The sequence below is a fragment of the Cherax quadricarinatus genome, chromosome 100 (genome assembly GCF_038502225.1).
Source record: "Cherax quadricarinatus isolate ZL_2023a chromosome 100, ASM3850222v1, whole genome shotgun sequence".
Taxonomy (NCBI): domain Eukaryota; kingdom Metazoa; phylum Arthropoda; class Malacostraca; order Decapoda; family Parastacidae; genus Cherax; species Cherax quadricarinatus.
Window position 1 is genome coordinate 709347 of NC_091391.1, and position 22155 is coordinate 731501.

General features: G+C 45.1%; 1 protein-coding gene across 6 annotated transcripts in view; it reads left to right on the forward strand.

The window, feature by feature from the left end:
• The window catches only part of FucTA (glycoprotein 3-alpha-L-fucosyltransferase A), a 283837-nt gene that overhangs the window by 186030 nt on the left and 75652 nt on the right, over positions 1–22155 (forward strand). For 4 of the 6 annotated variants that reach the window (XM_070079550.1, XM_070079551.1, XM_070079554.1 and 1 more), the window contains one exon: positions 1305–1325. The exons of the other annotated variants lie outside the window; for them this stretch is intronic. In XM_070079550.1, coding sequence (XP_069935651.1) covers positions 1305–1325 — 21 coding nt within the window. The remainder of the gene's footprint in view (positions 1–1304; positions 1326–22155) is intronic. 6 annotated transcript variants of the gene reach the window in all.

The window sequence follows — 22155 nt, forward strand, 5'->3', positions numbered from 1 at the left end:
GCTAGTTGGGTGCTGGTGGTGGGTTGTGCTAGTTGATGCTGGTGGTGGGTTGATGTGCTAGTTGGTGCATAAGCTGGTGTGTGTACTTGGTTCGTCTTTACAAGGGTAGAGTTACAGCTCCTGGTCCTACCTCTTGCTTCTTATATTCTTTTAGCCTCCTAAGCCCTGGCTTATTCCAGTGTGAGTGGGTGTGTGTACTCACCTAATTGTGGTAGCATGGGTCGAATCATAGCTCCTGGTCCTGCCTCTTCACTCGTCGCTACCAGGCCCACTCTCTCCCTGCTCCATGAGCTTTATCATGCCTCTTCTTAAAGCTATGTATGGATCCTGCCTCTACATCACTGTGTGTACTCACCTATTTGTGGTTGCATGGGTCGAATCATAGCTCCTGGTCCCGCCTCTTCACTGGTCGCTACCAGGCCCACTCTCTCCCTGCTCCATGAGCTTTATCATACCTCTTCTTAAAGCTATGTATGGATCCTTCCTCTACATCACTGTGTGTGTACTCGAGTGCATGTGAGTACAAGCTAGAGTACATACTGATGGGCCAGTATGATGTATTAAGACGGTTTAATCATACTGAGCAACTTAAAACATGTCTCCACAAATTCTCACATCGGTATTTACAAGTTGAACAAATTTAAATTCTAGATAATTACGTTAGACAACCTAAAACCCAGATGTTTGTTACCATTATTAATATTAATAACTAGTGTATATAATCCAACTATGATAATATACGTCATTATTATTATTAATAACTAGTGTATATAATCCAACTATGATAATATACGTCATTATTATTATTAATAACTAGTGTATATAATCCAACTATGATAATATACGTCATTATTATTATTAATAACTAGTGTATATAATCCAACTATGATAATATACGTCATTATTATTATTAATAACTAGTGTATATAATCCAACCATGATAATATACGTCATTATTATTATTAATAACTAGTGTATATAATCCAACCATGATAATATACGTCATTATTATTATTAATAACTAGTGTATATAATCCAACCATGATAATATACGTCATTATTATTATTAATAACTAGTGTATATAATCCAACCATGATAATATACGTCATTATTAATATTAATAACTAGTGTATATAATCCAACCATGATAATATACGTCATTATTAATATTAATAACTAGTGTATATAATCCAACCATGATAATATACGTCAAGTTAATTGTTACTTTTGTCCTGTTTAATATACCTGTTATATTTAAATTACTTAGATAATGTTGATGTTGATGTAAGTTCTGTTTTTCTAGGGGTCTTCCGAATCAGAAAAGGTTTGTGAATCATTATTAATGTTGTTACTAATCCGCCTGTGATGCATTCTGGCAGTTATAATGCTCGTTAACTACCCCTAGAGTAGTTAGTGCTGACGCTATACCACTAACAACCAAACACGCCACTAATTAGATCAGTAGTGGGGCTGGTTGGGCACTTACAGGCTTGTGATATGTGCCACTTTCCTTGTCTGCTAGTAGGCTTAGTGTCTGCTAGTAGGCTTAACCAGTGCTAGTAGGCTTAACTAGTGTCTGCTAGTAGGCTTAACTAGTGTCTGCTAGCAGGCTTAACTAGTGTCTGCTAGTAGGCTTAACTAGTGTCTGCTAGTAGGCTTAGTGTCTGCTAGTAGGCTTAACCAGTGCTAGTAGGCTTAACTAGTGTCTGCTAGTAGGCTTAACTAGTGTCTGCTAGTAGGCTTAACTAGTGTCTGCTAGCAGGCTTAACTAGTGTCTGCTAGTAGGCTTAACTAGTGTCTGCTAGTAGGCTTAACCAGTGTCTGCTAGTAGGCTTAACTAGTGTCTGCTAGTAGGCTTAGTGTCTGCTAGTAGACTTAGTGCACCACACACTACAGTACCAAGATGGTGCACCACACACTACAGTACCAAGATGGTGCACCACACACTACAGTACCAAGATGGTGCACCACACACTACAGTACCAAGATGGTGCATCACACACTACAGTACCAAGATGGTGCATCACACACTACAGTACCAAGATGGTGCACCACACTACAGTACCAAGATGGTGCACCACACACTACAGTACCAAGATGGTGCAACACACACTACAGTACCAAGATGGTGCACCACACACTACAGTACCAAGATGGTGCATCACACACTACAGTACCAAGATGGTGCACCACACACTACAGTACCAAGATGGTGCACCACACACTACAGTACCAAGATGGTGCAACACACACTACAGTACCAAGATGGTGCATCACACACTACAGTACCAAGATGGTGCATCACACACTACAGTACCAAGATGGTGCACCACACTACAGTACCAAGATGGTGCACCACACACTACAGTACCAAGATGGTGCAACACACACTACAGTACCAAGATGGTGCACCACACACTACAGTACCAAGATGGTGCACCACACTACAGTACCAAGATGGTGCACCACACACTACAGTACCAAGATGGTGCACCACACACTACAGTACCAAGATGGTGCAACACACACTACAGTACCAAGATGGTGCACCACACACTACAGTACCAAGATGGTGCACCACACTACAGTACCAAGATGGTGCACCACACACTACAGTACCAAGATGGTGCACCACACACTACAGTACCAAGATGGTGCACCACACACTACAGTACCAAGATGGTGCATCACACACTACAGTACCAAGATGGTGCACCACACACTACAGTACCAAGATGGTGCAACACACACTACAGTACCAAGATGGTGCACCACACACTACAGTACCAAGATGGTGCACCACACACTACAGTACCAAGATGGTGCATCACACACTACAGTACCAAGATGGTGCAACACACACTACAGTACCAAGATGGTGCACCACACACTATAGCACCAAGATGGTGCACCACACACTACAGTACCAAGATGGTGCACCACACACTACAGTACCAAGATGGTGCACCACACACTACAGTACCAAGATGGTGCACCACACACTACAGTACCAAGATGGTGCACCACACACTACAGTACCAAGATGGTGCACCACACTACAGTACCAAGATGGTGCACCACACACTACAGTACCAAGATGGTGCAACACACACTACAGTACCAAGATGGTGCACAACACACTACAGTACCAAGATGGTGCATCACACACTACAGTACCAAGATGGTGCACCACACACTACAGTACCAAGATGGTGCAACACACACTACAGTACCAAGATGGTGCACCACACACTACAGTACCAAGATGGTGCACCACACACTACAGTACCAAGATGGTGCATCACACACTACAGTACCAAGATGGTGCACCACACACTACAGTACCAAGATGGTGCATCACACACTACAGTACCAAGATGGTGCACCACACACTACAGTACCAAGATGGTGCAACACACACTACAGTACCAAGATGGTGCACCACACACTACAGTACCAAGATGGTGCACCACACACTACAGTATCTACATGGTGCACCACACACTACAGTACCTACATGGTGCACCACACACTACAGTACCTACATGGTGCACCACACACAATAGCACCAAGATGGTGCACCACACACTACAGTACCAAGATGGTGCACCACACACTACAGTACCAAGATGGTGCACCACACACTACAGTACCTACATGGTGCACCACACACTACAGTACCAAGATGGTGCACCACACACTACAGTACCAAGATGGTGCACCACACACCACAGTACCAAGATGGTGCACCACACACTACAGTACCTACATGGTGCATCACACTACCTAGATGGTGCACCACACCACATAGATGGTGCACCACACTACCTAGATGGTGCACCACACACTACAGTACCAAGATGGTGCACCACACACTACAATACCTACATGGTGCATCACACTACCTAGATGGTGCACCACACCACATAGATGATGCACCACACTACCTAGATGGTGCACCACACACTACAGTACCAAGATGGTGCAACACACACTACAGTACCAAGATGGTGCACCACACACTACAGTACCAAGATGGTGCAACACACACTACAGTACCAAGATGGTGCACCACACACTACAGTACCAAGATGGTGCACCACACTACCTAGATGGTGCACCACACACTACAGTACCAAGATGGTGCATCACACACTACAGTACCAAGATGGTGCACCACACACTACAGTACCAAGATGGTGCACCACACACTACAGTACCAAGATGGTGCACCACACACTACAGTATCTACATGGTGCACCACACACTACAGTACCTACATGGTGCACCACACACTACAGTACCTACATGGTGCACCACACACTATAGCACCAAGATGGTGCACCACACACTACAGTACCAAGATGGTGCACCACACACTACAGTACCAAGATGGTGCACCACACACTACAGTACCTACATGGTGCACCACACACTACAGTACCAAGATGGTGCACCACACACTACAGTACCAAGATGGTGCACCACACACTACAGTACCAAGATGGTGCACCACACACTACAGTACCTACATGGTGCATCACACTACCTAGATGGTGCACCACACCACATAGATGGTGCACCACACTACCTAGATGGTGCACCACACACTACAGTACCAAGATGGTGCACCACACACTACAGTACCTACATGGTGCATCACACTACCTAGATGGTGCACCACACCACATAGATGGTGCACCACACTACCTAGATAGTGCACCACACACTACAGTACCAAGATGGTGCACCACACACTACAGTACCAAGATGGTGCACTGCACACTACAGTACCAAGATGGTGCACCACACACTACAGTATCTACATGGTGCACCACACACTACAGTACCTACATGGTGCACCACACACTATAGCACCAAGATGGTGCACCACACACTACAGTACCAAGATGGTGCACCACACACTACAGTACCAAGATGGTGCACAACACACTACCAAGATGGTGCACCACACACTACAGTACCAAGATGGTGCATCACACACTACAGTACCAAGATGGTGCACCACACACTACAGTACCAAGATGGTGCACCACACACTACAGTACCAAGATGGTGCACCACACACTACAGTACCAAGATGGTGCACCACACACTACAGTACCAAGATGGTGCACCACACACTACAGTACCAAGATGGTGCACCACACACTACAGTACCAAGATGGTGCATCACACACTACAGTACCAAGATGGTGCACCACACACTACAGTACCAAGATGGTGCACCACACACTACAGTACCAAGATGGTGCACCACACACTACAGTACCAAGATGGTGCACCACACACTACAGTACCAAGATGGTGCACCACACACTACAGTACCAAGATGGTGCACCACACACTACAGTACCAAGATGGTGCACCACACACTACAGTACCAAGATGGTGCACCACACACTACAGTACCAAGATGGTGCATCACACACTACAGTACCAAGATGGTGCATCACACACTACAGTACCAAGATGGTGCACCACACACTACAGTACCTACATGGTGCACCACACTACTGCCTTGACATCTCCATCATGTCCTGACATGACTTAGACATGTAGTAGTCAGCTTGTGGTGGCAGTGCGCATGCGCTATTGCTTAACGATTGGTAGCATGTGATTGGCGGGCTCCTTGCTCTTCTTCTCTCTGATTGGCTAAGGGGAACGCATGTCCGCGCATCTCATGAGAGGTGCGCCCTGTGATTGGCGCTTCAGTAGCGACTCGTCAAGCACCATTTGAGTGTCTTAAGAAATCGTAATGACACGATTGCAAATAAACCATACCCCCGGCTACTGTATACCCCTGGCTGCCCATACTGATGCCCAGCTAGCCATGGGCATCACTGCTATCGTATGTGAATTGAAAGTTGACGCCGCATATTCCTGTGCCACAACATGGCAGCGTTGCGCTGTGTTGTGTATTGTTGGTCCGTGTTATGATGTACAACATAGCTGGGCTGTGTTATGATGTGCAACATAGCTTGGCTGTGTTATGATGTACAACATAGCTTGGCTGTGTTATGATGTACAACATAGCTGGGCTGTGTTATGATGTACAACATAGCTTGGCTGTGTTATGATGTACAACATAGCTGGGCTGTGTTATGATGTACAACATAGCTTGGCTGTGTTATGATGTACAACATAGCTTGGCTGTGTTATGATGTACAACATAGCTGGGCTGTGTTATGATGTACAACATAGCTTGGCTGTGTTATGATGTACAACATAGCCGGGCTGTGTTATGATGTACAACATAGCTTGGCTGTGTTATGATGTACAACATAGCTGGGCTGTGTTATGATGTACAACATAGCTTGGCTGTGTTATGATGTACAACATAGCCGGGCTGTGTTATGATGTACAACATAGCTTGGCTGTGTTATGATGTACAACATAGCTGGGCTGTGTTATGATGTACAACATAGCTTGGCTGTGTTATGATGTACAACATAGCCGGGCTGTGTTATGATGTACAACATAGCTTGGCTGTGTTATGATATACAACATAGCTTGGCTGTGTTATGATGTACAACATAGCTGGTCCGTGTTATGATGTACAACATAGCTGGTCCGTGTTATGATGTACAACATAGCTGGGCTGTGTTATGATGTACAACATAGCCGGGCTGTGTTATGATGTACAACATAGCTGGTCCGTGTTATGATGTACAACATAGCTGGTCCGTGTTATGATGTACAACATAGCTGGTCCGTGTTATGATGTACAACATAGCTGGTCCGTGTTATGATGTACAACATAGCTGGGCTGTGTTATGATGTACAACATAGCCGGGCTGTGTTATGATGTACAACATAGCTGGTCCGTGTTATGATGTACAACATAGCTGGGCTGTGTTATGATGTACAACATAGCTGGGCTGTGTTATGATGTACAACATAGCTGGGCTGTGTTATGTACAACATAGCTGGGCTGTGGTATGATGTACAACATAGCTTGGCTGTGTTATGATGTACAACATAGCTTGGCTGTGTTATGATGTACAACATAGCTGGGCTGTGTTATGATGTACAACATAGCCGGGCTGTGTTATGATGTACAACCTAGCTGGGCTGTGTTATGATGTACAACATAGCTGGGCTGTGTTATGATGTACAACATAGCTGGGCTGTGTTATGATGTACAACATAGCTGGGCTGTGTTATGATGTACAACATAGCTGGGCTGTGTTATGATGTACAACATAGCTGGGCTGTGTTATGATGTACAACATAGCTGGGCTGTGTTATGATGTACAACATAGCTGGGCTGTGTTATGATGTACAACATAGCCGGGCTGTGTTATGTACTACATAGCCGGGCTGTGTTATGATGTACAACATAGCTTGGCTGTGTTATGATGTACAACATAGCTGGGCTGTGTTATGATGTACAACATAGCTGGGCTGTGTTATGATGTACAACATAGCCGGGCTGTGTTATGTACTACATAGCCGGGCTGTGTTATGATGTACAACATAGCTGGGCTGTGTTATGATGTACAACATAGCTGGGCTGTGTTATGATGTACAACATAGCTGGGCTGTGTTATGATGTACAACATAGCTGGGCTGTGTTATGATGTACAACATACCTGGTCAGTAGGATGGTAGACAACATACCTGGTCAGTAGGAGGGTAGACAACATACCTGGTCAGTAGGATGGTAGACAACATACCTGGTCAGTAGGATGGTAGACAACATACCTGGTCAGTAGGATGGTAGACAACATACCTGGTCAGTAGGATGGTAGACAACATACCTGGTCAGTAGGATGGTAGACAACATACCTGGTCAGTAGGAGGGTAGACAACATACCTGGTCAGTAGGATGGTAGACATACCTTGTCAGTAGGATGGTAGACAACATACCTGGTCAGTAGGATGGTAGACAACATACCTGGTCAGTAGGATGGTAGACAACATACCTGGTCAGTAGGATGGTAGACAACATACCTGGTCAGTAGGATGGTAGACAACATACCTGGTCAGTAGGAGGGTAGACAACATACCTGGTCAGTAGGATGGTAGACAACATACCTGGTCAGTAGGATGGTAGACAACATACCTGGTCAGTAGGATGGTAGACAACATACCTGGTCAGTAGGATGGTAGACAACATACCTGGTCAGTAGGATGGTAGACAACATACCTGGTCAGTAGGAGGGTAGACAACATACCTGGTCAGTAGGATGGTAGACATACCTTGTCAGTAGGATGGTAGACAACATACCTGGTCAGTAGGATGGTAGACAACATACCTGGTCAGTAGGATGGTAGACAACATACCTGGTCAGTAGGATGGTAGACAACATACCTGGTCAGTAGGATGGTAGACGACATACCTGGTCAGTAGGATGGTAGACAACATACCTGGTCAGTAGGATGGTAGACAACATACCTGGTCAGTAGGATGGTAGACATACCTGGACAGTAGGATGGTAGACAACATACCTGGTCAGTAGGATGGTAGACAACATACCTGGTCAGTAGGATGGTAGACAACATACCTGGACAGTAGGATGGTAGACAACATACCTGGTCAGTAGGAAGGTAGACAACATACCTGGTCAGTAGGATGGTAGACAACATACCTGGTCAGTAGGATGGTAGACAACATACCTGGTCAGTAGGATGGTAGACAACATACCTGGTCAGTAGGATGGTAGACAACATACCTGGACAGTAGGATGGTAGACAACATACCTGGTCAGTAGGAAGGTAGACAACATACCTGGTCAGTAGGATGGTAGACAACATACCTGGTCAGTAGGATGGTAGACAACATACCTGGTCAGTAGGATGGTAGACAACATACCTGGTCAGTAGGAGGGTAGACAACATACCTGGTCAGTAGGATGGTAGACAACATACCTGGTCAGTAGGATGGTAGACAACATACCTGGTCAGTAGGATGGTAGACAACATACCTGGTCAGTAGGATGGTAGACAACATACCTGGACAGTAGGATGGTAGACAACATACCTGGTCAGTAGGAAGGTAGACAACATACCTGGTCAGTAGGATGGTAGACAACATACCTGGTCAGTAGGATGGTAGACAACATACCTGGTCAGTAGGATGGTAGACAACATACCTGGTCAGTAGGAGGGTAGACAACATACCTGGTCAGTAGGATGGTAGACAACATACCTGGTCAGTAGGATGGTAGACAACATACCTGGTCAGTAGGATGGTAGACAACATACCTGGTCAGTAGGATGGTAGACAACATACCTGGTCAGTAGGATGGTAGACAACATACCTGGTCAGTAGGATGGTAGACAACATACCTGGTCAGTAGGATGGTAGACAACATACCTGGTCAGTAGGATGGTAGACAACATACCTGGTCAGTAGGATGGTAGACAACATACCTGGTCAGTAGGATGGTAGACAACATACCTGGTCAGTAGGATGGTAGACAACATACCTGGTCAGTAGGATGGTAGACAACATACCTGGTCAGTAGGATGGTAGACAACATACCTGGTCAGTAGGATGGTAGACATACCTGGACAGTAGGATGGTAGACAACATACCTGGTCAGTAGGATGGTAGACAACATACCTGGTCAGTAGGATGGTAGACAACATACCTGGTCAGTAGGATGGTAGACATACCTGGTCAGTAGGATGGTAGACAACATACCTGGTCAGTAGGATGGTAGACAACATACCTGGTCAGTAGGATGGTAGACAACATACCTGGTCAGTAGGATGGTAGACATACCTGGTCAGTAGGATGGTAGACAACATACCTGGTCAGTAGGATGGTAGACAACATACCTGGTCAGTAGGATGGTAGACAACATACCTGGTCAGTAGGATGGTAGACAACATACCTGGTCAGTAGGATGGTAGACAACATACCTGGTCAGTAGGATGGTAGACAACATACCTGGTCAGTAGGATGGTAGACAACATACCTGGTCAGTAGGATGGTAGACAACATACCTGGTCAGTAGGATGGTAGACAACATACCTGGTCAGTAGGATGGTAGACATACCTGGTCAGTAGGATGGTAGACAACATACCTGGTCAGTAGGATGGTAGACAACATACCTGGTCAGTAGGATGGTAGACAACATACCTGGTCAGTAGGATGGTAGACAACATACCTGGTCAGTAGGATGGTAGACAACATACCTGGTCAGTAGGATGGTAGACAACATACCTGGTCAGTAGGATGGTAGACAACATACCTGGTCAGTAGGATGGTAGACAACATACCTGGTCAGTAGGATGGTAGACAACATACCTGGTCAGTAGGATGGTAGACAACATCATAGGAGGTAACTAATGTCCTCTCTGATTAGTGTAATATGGAAATCTGTTAAATATTTTGTACTCTGGCAAGATTACTGATTAACACGTGACTTGAGTACACACCAGTGTTAGTACACGCCAGTGTTAGTACACACCAGTGTTAGTACACGCCAGTGTTAGTACACACCAGTGTTAGTACACGCCAGTGTTTGTACACACCAGTGTTAGTACACACCAGTGTTAGTACACACCAGTGTTAGTACACACCAGTGCTAGTACATGCCAGTGTTAGTACACACCAGTGTTAGTACACACCAGTGTTAGTACACACCAGTGTTAGTACACACCAGTGTTAGTACACACCAGTGTTAGTACATGCCAGTGTTAGTACATGCCAGTGTTAGTACACACCAGTGTTAGTACACACCAGTGTTAGTACACACCAGTGTTAGTACACACCAGTGTTAGTACACACCAGTGTTAGTACACGCCAGTGTTAGTACACACCAGTGTTAGTACACGCCAGTGTTAGTACACACCAGTGTTAGTACACACCAGTGTTAGTACACACCAGTGTTAGTACACACCAGTGTTAGTACACACCAGTGTTAGTACATGCCAGTGTTAGTACATGCCAGTGTTAGTACACACCAGTGTTAGTACACACCAGTGTTAGTACACACCAGTGTTAGTACACACCAGTGTTAGTACACACCAGTGTTAGTACACACCAGTGTTAGTACACACCAGTGTTAGTACACACCAGTGTTAGTACACACCAGTGTTAGTACACACCAGTGTTAGTACATGCCAGTGTTTGTACACACCAGTGTTAGTACACACCAGTGTTAGTACACACCAGTGTTAGTACACACCAGTGCTAGTACATGCCAGTGTTAGTACACACCAGTGTTAGTACACGCCAGTGTTAGTACATGCCAGTGTTAGTACATGCCAGTGTTAGTACACACCAGTGTTAGTACACACCAGTGTTAATACATGCCAGTGTTAGTACACGCCAGTGTTAGTACATGCCAGTGTTAGTACATGCCAGTGTTAGTACATGCCAGTGTTAGTACACACCAGTGTTAATACATGCCAGTGTTAGTACACACTAGTGTTAGCACATGCCAGTGTTAGTACACACCAGTGTTAGTACATGCTAGTGTTAGTACACACCAGTGTTAGTACATGCCAGTGTTAGTACATGCCAGTGTTAGTACACGCCAGTGTTAGTACATACCCGTGTTAGTACACACCAGTGTTAGTACACACCAGTGTTAGTACACACCAGTGTTAGTACATGCCAGTGTTAGTACACACCAGTGTTAGTACACACCAGTGTTAGTACACACCAGTGTTAGTACACACCAGTGTTAGTACACGCCAGTGTTAGTACACACCAGTGTTAGTACACACCAGTGTTAGTACACACCAGTGTTAGTACACACCAGTGTTAGTACATGCCAGTGTTAGTACACACCAGTGTTAGTACACGCCAGTGTTTGTACACACCAGTGTTAGTACACACCAGTGTTAGTACACACCAGTGTTAGTACACACCAGTGCTAGTACATGCCAGTGTTAGTACACACCAGTGTTAGTACACACCAGTGTTAGTACATGCCAGTGTTAGTACATGCCAGTGTTAGTACACACCAGTGTTAGTACACACCAGTGTTAATACATGCCAGTGTTAGTACACGCCAGTGTTAGTACATGCCAGTGTTAGTACACACCAGTGTTAGTACACACCAGTGTTAATACATGCCAGTGTTAGTACACACCAGTGTTAGTACACGCCAGTGTTTGTACACACCAGTGTTAGTACACACCAGTGTTAGTACACACCAGTGTTAGTACACACAAGTGTTAGTACACACCAGTGTTAGTACATGCCAGTGTTAGTACACACCAGTGTTAGTACATGCCAGTGTTAGTACACGCCAGTGTTAGTACATGCCAGTGTTAGTACACGCCAGTGTTAGTACATGCCAGTGTTAGTACACACCAGTGTTAGTACACACCAGTGTTAGTACATGCCAGTGTTAGTACATGCCAGTGTTAGTACACACCAGTGTTAGTACACGCCAGTGTTTGTACACACCAGTGTTAGTACACACCAGTGTTAGTACACACCAGTGTTAGTACACACCAGTGCTAGTACATGCCAGTGTTAGTACACACCAGTGTTAGTACACGCCAGTGTTAGTACATGCCAGTGTTAGTACATGCCAGTGTTAGTACACACCAGTGTTAGTACACACCAGTGTTAATACATGCCAGTGTTAGTACACGCCAGTGTTAGTACATACCCGTGTTAGTACATGCCAGTGTTAGTACATGCCAGTGTTAGTACACACCAGTGTTAATACATGCCAGTGTTAGTACACACTAGTGTTAGTACACACTAGTGTTAGTACATGCCAGTGTTAGTACACACCAGTGTTAGTACATGCTAGTGTTAGTACACACCAGTGTTAGTACATGCCAGTGTTAGTACATGCCAGTGTTAGTACACGCCAGTGTTAGTACACGCCAGTGTTAGTACACACCAGTGTTAGTACACGCCAGTGTTAGTACACACCAGTGTTAGTACACGCCAGTGTTAGTACATGCCAGTGTTTGTACACACCAGTGTTAGTACATGCCAGTGTTAGTACATGCCAGTGTTAGTACATGCCAGTGTTAGTACATGCCAGTGTTAGTACATGCCAGTGTTAGTACACGCCAGTGTTAGTACACACCAGTGTTAGTACATGCCAGTGTTAGTACACACCAGTGTTAGTACTCACCAGTGTTAGTACACACCAGTGTTAGTACACACCAGTGTTAGTAAACACCAGTGTTAGTACACACCAGTGTTAGTACACACCAGTGTTAGTACACACCAGTGTTAGTACATGCCAGTGTTAGTACATGCCAGTGTTAGTACACACCAGTGTTAGTACACACCAGTGTTAGTACATGCCAGTGTTAGTACATGCCAGTGTTAGTACATGCCAGTGTTAGTACACACCAGTGTCAGTACATGCCAGTGTTAATACACACCAGTGTTAGTGCATGCCAGTGTTAGTACATGCCAGTGTTAGTACATGCCAGTGTTAGTACATGCCAGTGTTAGTACATGCCAGTGTTAGTACATGCCAGTGTTAGTACACGCCAGTGTTAGTACACACCAGTGTTAGTACACACCAGTGTTAGTACACACCAGTGTTAGTACACACCAGTGTTAGTACATGCCAGTGTAAGTACATGCCAGTGTTAGTACACGCCAGTGTTAGTACACGCCAGTGTTAGTACACACCAGTGTTAGTACACACCAGTGTTAGAACACACCAGTGTTAGTACACACCAGTGTTAGTACACACCAGTGTTAGTACACACCAGTGTTAGTACACACCAGTGTTAGTACACACCAGTGTTAGTACACACCAGTGTTAGTACACACCAGTGTTTGTACACACCAGTGTTAGTACACACGAGTGTTAGTACACGCCAGTGTTAGTACATGCCAGTGTTAGTACATGCCAGTGTTAGTACATGCCAGTGTTAGTACATGCCAGTGTTAGTACATGCCAGTGTTAGTACATGCCAGTGTTAGTACACACCAGTGTTAGTACACACCAGTGTTAGTACACACCACTGTTAGTACATGCCAGTGTTAGTACATGCCAGTGTTAGTACATGCCAGTGTTAGTACATGCCAGTGTTAGTACATGCCAGTGTTAGTACATGCCAGTGTTAGTACACACCAGTGTTAGTACACACCAGTGTAAGTACACACCAGTGTTAGTACATGCCAGTGTTAGTACATGCCAGTGTTAGTACAAGCCAGTGTTAGTACATGCCAGTGTTAGTACATGCCAGTGTTAGTACACACCAGTGTTAGTACTTGCCAGTGTTAGTACATGCCAGTGTTAGTACACACCAGTGTTAGTACATGCCAGTGTTAATACATGCCAGTGTTAGTACACACCAGTGTTAGTACATGCCAGTGTTAGTACATGCCAGTGTTAGTACATGCCAGTGTTAGTACATGCAAGTGTTAGTACATGCCAGTGTTAGTACATGCCAGTGTTAGTACACACCAGTGTTAGTACATGCCAGTGTTAGTACATGCCAGTGTTAGTACACACCAGTGTTATTACATGCCAGTGTTAGTACACGCCAGTGTTAGTACATGCCAGTGTTAGTACATGCCAGTGTTAGTACATGCCAGTGTTAGTACACGCCAGTGTTAGTACACACCAGTGTCAGTACATGCCAGTGTCAGTACACGCCAGTGTCAGTACACGCCAGTGTTAGTACACGCCAGTGTTAGTACACGCCAGTGTTAGTACATGCCAGTGTTAGTACATGCCAGTGTTAGTACATGCCAGTGTTAGTACACACCAGTGTAAGTACACACCAGTGTTAGTACATGCCAGTGTTAGTACATGCCAGTGTTTGTACACACCAGTGTTTGTACACACCAGTGTTAGTACACACCAGTGTTAGTACACACCAGTGTTAGTACACACCAGTGTTAGTACATGCCAGTGTTAGTACACACCAGTGTTAGTACACGCCAGTGTTAGTACACACCAGTGTTAGTACACACCAGTGTTAGTACACACCAGTGTTAGTACACACCAGTGTTAGTACATGCCAGTGTTAGTACACACCAGTGTTAGTACACGCCAGTGTTAGTACACACCAGTGTTAGTACACACCAGTGTTAGTACACGCCAATGTTAGTACATGCCAGTGTTAGTACACACCAGTGTTAGTACATGCCAGTGTTAGTACACACCAGTGTTAGTACATGCCAGTGTTAGTACACACCAGTGTTAGTACACGCCAGTGTTAGTACACACCAGTGTTAGTACACGCCAATGTTAGTACATGCCAGTGTTAGTACACAACAGTGTTAGTACATGCCAGTGTTAGTACACACCAGTGTTAGTACACACCAGTGTTAGTACACACCAGTGTTAGTACACGCCAGTGTTTGTACACGCCAGTGTTAGTACACACCAGTGTTAGTACACACCAGTGTTAATACTTGCCAGTGTTAGTACACGCCAGTGTTAGTACACACTAGTGTTAGTACATGCCAGTGTTAGTACACACCAGTGTTAGTACATGCCAGTGTTAGTACACACCAGTGTTAGTACACACCAGTGTTAGTACATGCCAGTGTTAGTACATGCCAGTGTTAGTACATGCCAGTGTTAGTACACGCCAGTGTTAGTACACGCCAGTGTTAGTACACACCAGTGTTAGTACACGCCAGTGTTAGTACACACCACTGTTAGTACACATCAGTGTTAGTACATGCCAGTGTTTGTACACACCAGTGTTAGTACATGCCAGTGTTAGTACACACCAGTGTTAGTACACGCCAGTGTTAGTACATGCCAGTGTTAGTACATGCCAGTGTTAGTACATGCCAGTGTTAGTACATGCCAGTGTTAGTACATGCCAGTGTTAGTACATGCCAGTGTTAGTACATGCCAGTGTTAGTACATGCCAGTGTTAGTACATGCCAGTGTTAGTACATGCCAGTGTTAGTACATGCCAGTGTTAGTACATGCCAGTGTTAGTACACACCAGTGTTAGTACATGCCAGTGTTAGTACATGCCAGTGTTAGTAAAAGCCAGTGTTAGTACATGCCAGTGTTAGTACATGCCAGTGTTAGTACACACCAGTGTTAGTACTTGCCAGTGTTAGTACATGCCAGTGTTAGTACACACCAGTGTTAGTACATGCCAGTGTTAGTACACACCAGTGTTAGTACATGCCAGTGTTAGTACATGCCAGTGTTAGTACACACCAGTGTTAGTACATGCCAGTGTTAGTACATGCCAGTGTTAGTACATGCCAGTGTTAGTACATGCCAGTGTTAGTACATGCCAGTGTTAGTACACACCAGTGTTAGTACATGCCAGTGTTAGTACATGCCAGTGTTAGTACACACCAGTGTTATTACATGCCAGTGTTAGTACATGCCAGTGTTAGTACATGCCAGTGTTAGTACATGCCAGTGTTAGTACATGCCAGTGTTAGTACACACCAGTGTCAGTACACGCCAGTGTTAGTACACGCCAGTGTTAGTACACGCCAGTGTTAGTACACGCCAGTGTTAGTACACGCCAGTGTTAGTACGCACCAGTGTTAGTACATGCCAGTGTTAGTACATGCCAGTGTTAGTACACACCAGTGTTAGTACACACCAGTGTTAGTACATGCCAGTGTTAGTACATGCCAGTGTTAGTACACGCCAGTGTTAGTACACGCCAGTGTTAGTACACGCCAGTGTTAGTACACACCAGTGTTAGTACATGCCAGTGTTAGTACATGCCAGTGTTAGTACACGCCAGTGTTAGTACACACCAGTGTTAGTACACACCAGTGTTAGTACACACCAGTGTTAGTACACACCAGTGTTAGTACACACCAGTGTTAGTACACACCAGTGTTAGTACATGCCAGTGTCAGTACACACCAGTGTTAGTACATGCCAGTGTTAGTACACGCCAGTGTTAGTACACGCCAGTGTTAGTACACGCCAGTGTTAGTACATGCCAGTGTTAGTACACGCCAGTGTTAGTACACACCAGTGTTAGTACATGCCAGTGTTAGTACACACCAGTGTTAGTACACGCCAGTGTTAGTACACACCAGTGTTAGTACATGCCAGTGTTAGTACACACCAGTGTTAGTACACACCAGTGTTAGTACATGCCAGTGTTAGTACACACCAGTGTTAGTACACACCAGTGTTAGTACACACCAGTGTTAGTACACACCTGTGTTAGTACACACCAGTGTTAGTACACACCAGTGTTAGTACAAACCAGTGTTAGTACACACCAGTGTTAGTACACACCAGTGTTAGTACACGCCAGTGTTAGTACATGCCAGTGTTAGTACACGCCAGTGTTAGTACACGCCAGTGTTAGTACATGCCAGTGTTAGTACATACCAGTGTTAGTACACACCAGTGTTAGTACATGCCAGTGTTAGTACATGCCAGTGTTAGTACATGCCAGTGTTAGTACATGCCAGTGTTAGTACATGCCAGTGTTAGTACATGCCAGTGTTAGTACATGCCAGTGTTAGTACATGCCAGTGTTAGTACATGCCAGTGTTAGTACATGCCAGTGTTAGTACATGCCAGTGTTAGTACACACCAGTGTTAGTACATGCCAGTGTTAGTACATGCCAGTGTTAGTAAAAGCCAGTGTTAGTACATGCCAGTGTTAGTACATGCCAGTGTTAGTACACACCAGTGTTAGTACTTGCCAGTGTTAGTACATGCCAGTGTTAGTACACACCAGTGTTAGTACATGCCAGTGTTAGTACACACCAGTGTTAGTACATGCCAGTGTTAGTACATGCCAGTGTTAGTACACACCAGTGTTAGTACATGCCCGTGTTAGTACATGCCAGTGTTAGTACATGCCAGTGTTAGTACATGCCAGTGTTAGTACATGCCAGTGTTAGTACACACCAGTGTTAGTACATGCCAGTGTTAGTACATGCCAGTGTTAGTACATGCCAGTGTTAGTACACACCAGTGTTATTACATGCCAGTGTTAGTACATGCCAGTGTTAGTACATGCCAGTGTTAGTACATGCCAGTGTTAGTACATGCCAGTGTTAGTACACACCAGTGTCAGTACACGCCAGTGTTAGTACACGCCAGTGTTAGTACACGCCAGTGTTAGTACACGCCAGTGTTAGTACGCACCAGTGTTAGTACATGCCAGTGTTAGTACATGCCAGTGTTAGTACACACCAGTGTTAGTACACACCAGTGTTAGTACATGCCAGTGTTAGTACATGCCAGTGTTAGTACACGCCAGTGTTAGTACACGCCAGTGTTAGTACACGCCAGTGTTAGTACACACCAGTGTTAGTACATGCCAGTGTTAGTACATGCCAGTGTTAGTACACGCCAGTGTTAGTACACACCAGTGTTAGTACACACCAGTGTTAGTACACACCAGTGTTAGTACACACCAGTGTTAGTACACACCAGTGTTAGTACACACCAGTGTTAGTACATGCCAGTGTTAGTACATGCCAGTGTTACTACACACCAGTGTTAGTACACACCAGTGTTAGTACATGCCAGTGTTAGTACATGCCAGTGTTAGTACACACCAGTGTTAGTACATGCCAGTGTCAGTACACACCAGTGTTAGTACATGCCAGTGTTAGTACACGCCAGTGTTAGTACACGCCAGTGTTAGTACACGCCAGTGTTAGTACATGCCAGTGTTAGTACACGCCAGTGTTAGTACACACCAGTGTTAGTACATGCCAGTGTTAGTACACACCAGTGTTAGTACACGCCAGTGTTAGTACACACCAGTGTTAGTACATGCCAGTGTTAGTACACACCAGTGTTAGTACACACCAGTGTTAGTACATGCCAGTGTTAGTACACACCAGTGTTAGTACACACCAGTGTTAGTACACACCAGTGTTAGTACACACCTGTGTTAGTACACACCAGTGTTAGTACACACCAGTGTTAGTACAAACCAGTGTTAGTACACACCAGTGTTAGTACACACCAGTGTTAGTACACGCCAGTGTTAGTACATGCCAGTGTTAGTACACGCCAGTGTTAGTACACGCCAGTGTTAGTACATGCCAGTGATAGTACATACCAGTGTTAGTACACACCAGTGTTAGTACATGCCAGTGTTAGTACATGCCAGTGTTAGTACACACCAGTGTTAGTACACACCAGTGTTAGTACATGCCAGTGTTAGTACATGCCAGTGTTAGTACATGCCAGTGTTAGTACATGCCAGTGTTAGTACATGCCAGTGTTAATACATGCCAGTGTTAGTACATGCCAGTGTTAGTACACACCAGTGTTAGTACACACCAGTGTTAGTACACGCCAGTGTTAGTACATGCCAGTGTTAGTACATGCCAGTGTTAGTACACACCAGTGTTAGTACATGCCAGTGTTAGTACACACCAGTGTTAGTACATGCCAGTGTTAGTACACACCAGTGTTAGTACACACCAGTGTTAGTACACACCAGTGTTAGTACACACCAGTGTTAGTACACACCAGTGTTAGTACACGCCAGTGTTAGTACACACCAGTGTTAGTACACGCCAGTGTTAGTACACACCAGTGTTAGTACACACCAGTGTTAGTACACACCAGTGTTAGTACACACCAGTATTAGTACACACCAGTGTTAGTACATGCCAGTGTTAGTACATGCCAGTGTTAGTACACACCAGTGTTAGTACATGCCAGTGTTACTACATGCCAGTGTTAGTACATGCCAGTGTTAGGACATGCCAGTGTTAGTACATGCCAGTGTTAGTACACACCAGTGTTAGTACATGCCAGTGTTAGTACATGCCAGTGTTAGTACACACCAGTGTTATTACATGCCAGTGTTAGTACACGCCAGTGTTAGTACACGCCAGTGTTAGTACACGCCAGTGTTATTACATGCCAGTGTTAGTACATGCCAGTGTTAGTACACACCAGTGTCAGTACACGCCAGTGTTAGTACACGCCAGTGTTAGTACATGCCAGTGTTAGTACATGCCAGTGTTAGTACACACCAGTGTTAGTACACACCAGTGTTAGTACACACCAGTGTTAGTACACACCAGTGTTAGTACACACCAGTGTTAGTACACACCAGTGTTAGTACACACCAGTGCTAGTACATGCCAGTGTTAGTACATGCCAGTGTTAGTACATTCCAGTGTTACTACACACCAGTGTTAGTACACACCAGTGTTAGTACATGCCAGTGTTAGTACATGCCAGTGTTAGTACACACCAGTGTTAGTACATGCCAGTGTCAGTACACACCAGTGTTAGTACATGCCAGTGTTAGTACATGCCAGTGTTAGTACACGCCAGTGTTAGTACACGCCAGTGTTAGTACACGCCAGTGTTAGTACATGCCAGTGTTAGTACACGCCAGTGTTAGTACACGCCAGTGTTAGTACACGCCAGTGTTAGTACACACCAGTGTTAGTACATGCCAGTGTTAGTACACACCAGTGTTAGTACACGCCAGTGTTAGTACACGCCAGTGTTAGTACACGCCAGTGTTAGTACATGCCAGTGTTAGTACACACCAGTGTTAGTACACGCCAGTGTTAGTACACGCCAGTGTTAGTACACACCAGTGTTAGTACACACCAGTGTTAGTACACACCAGTGTTAGTACACACCAGTGTTAGTACACACCAGTGTTAGTACAAACCAGTGTTAGTACACACCAGTGTTAGTACACACCAGTGTTAGTACACGCCAGTGTTTGTACACGCCAGTGTTAGTACATGCCAGTGTTAGTACACGCCAGTGTTAGTACACGCCAGTGTTAGTACATGCCAGTGTTAGTACATACCAGTGTTAGTACATGCCAGTGTTAGTACATGCCAGTGTTAGTACACACCAGTGTTAGTACACACCAGTGTTAGTACATGCCAGTGTTAGTACATGCCAGTGTTAGTACATGCCAGTGTTAGTACATGCCAGTGTTAGTACATGCCAGTGTTAGTACATGCCAGTGTTAGTACACACCAGTGTTAGTACACACCAGTGTTAGTACATGCCAGTGTTAGTACATGCCAGTGTTAGTACATGCCAGTGTTAGTACACACCAGTGTTAGTACACACCAGTGTTAGTACACACCAGTGTTAGTACACACCAGTGTTAGTACACACCAGTGTTAGTACACACCAGTGTTAGTACATGCCAGTGTTAGTACATGCCAGTGTTAGTACACACCAGTGTTAGTACATGCCAGTGTTAGTACACACCAGTGTTAGTACACACCAGTGTTAGTACACACCAGTGTTAGTACACACCAGTGTTAGTACACACCAGTGTTAGTACACGCCAGTGTTAGTACACTGTATTCCCTGGAACGCAGGAGGGAGAGATACATGATTATATACACCTGGAAAATCCTAGAGGGACTAGTACCAAACTTGCACACGAAAATCACTCACTACGAAAGCAAAAGACTTGGCAGACGATGCGCCATCCCCCCAATGAAAAGCAGGGGTGTCACTAGCACGTTAAGAGACCATACAATAAGTGTCAGGGGCCCGAGACTGTTCAACTGCCTCCCAGCACACATAAGGGGGATTACCAACAGACCCCTGGCAGTCTTCAAGCTGGCACTGGACAAGCACCTAAAGTCAGTTCCTGATCAGCCGGGCTGTGGCTCGTACGTTGGTTTGCGTGCAGCCAGCAGCAACAGCCTGGTTGATCAGGCGCTGATCCACCAGGAGGCCTGGTCACAGACCGGGCCGCGGGGGCGTTGACCCCCGAAACTCTCTCCAGGTAAACTCCAGGTAAACCAGTGTTAGTACACTCCAGTGTTAGTACACACCAGTGTTAGTACACACCAGTGTTAGTACACACCAGTGTTAGTACATGCCAGTGTTAGTACATGGCAGTGTTAGTACACACCAGTGTTAGTACATGCCAGTGTTACTACATGCCAGTGTTAGTACATGCCAGTGTTAGTACATGCCAGTATTAGTACATGCCAGTGTTAGTACACACCAGTGTTAGTACATGCCAGTGTTAGTACATGCCAGTGTTAGTACACACCAGTGTTATTACATGCCAGTGTTAGTACACGCCAGTGTTAGTACATGCCAGTGTTAGTACATGCCAGTGTTAGTACACACCAGTGTCAGTACACGCCAGTGTTAGTACACGCCAGTGTTAGTACACGCCAGTGTTAGTACACGCCAGTGTTAGTACACACCAGTGTTAGTACATGCCAGTGTTAGTACATGCCAGTGTTAGTACACACCAGTGTTAGTACACACCAGTGTTAGTACATGCCAGTGTTAGT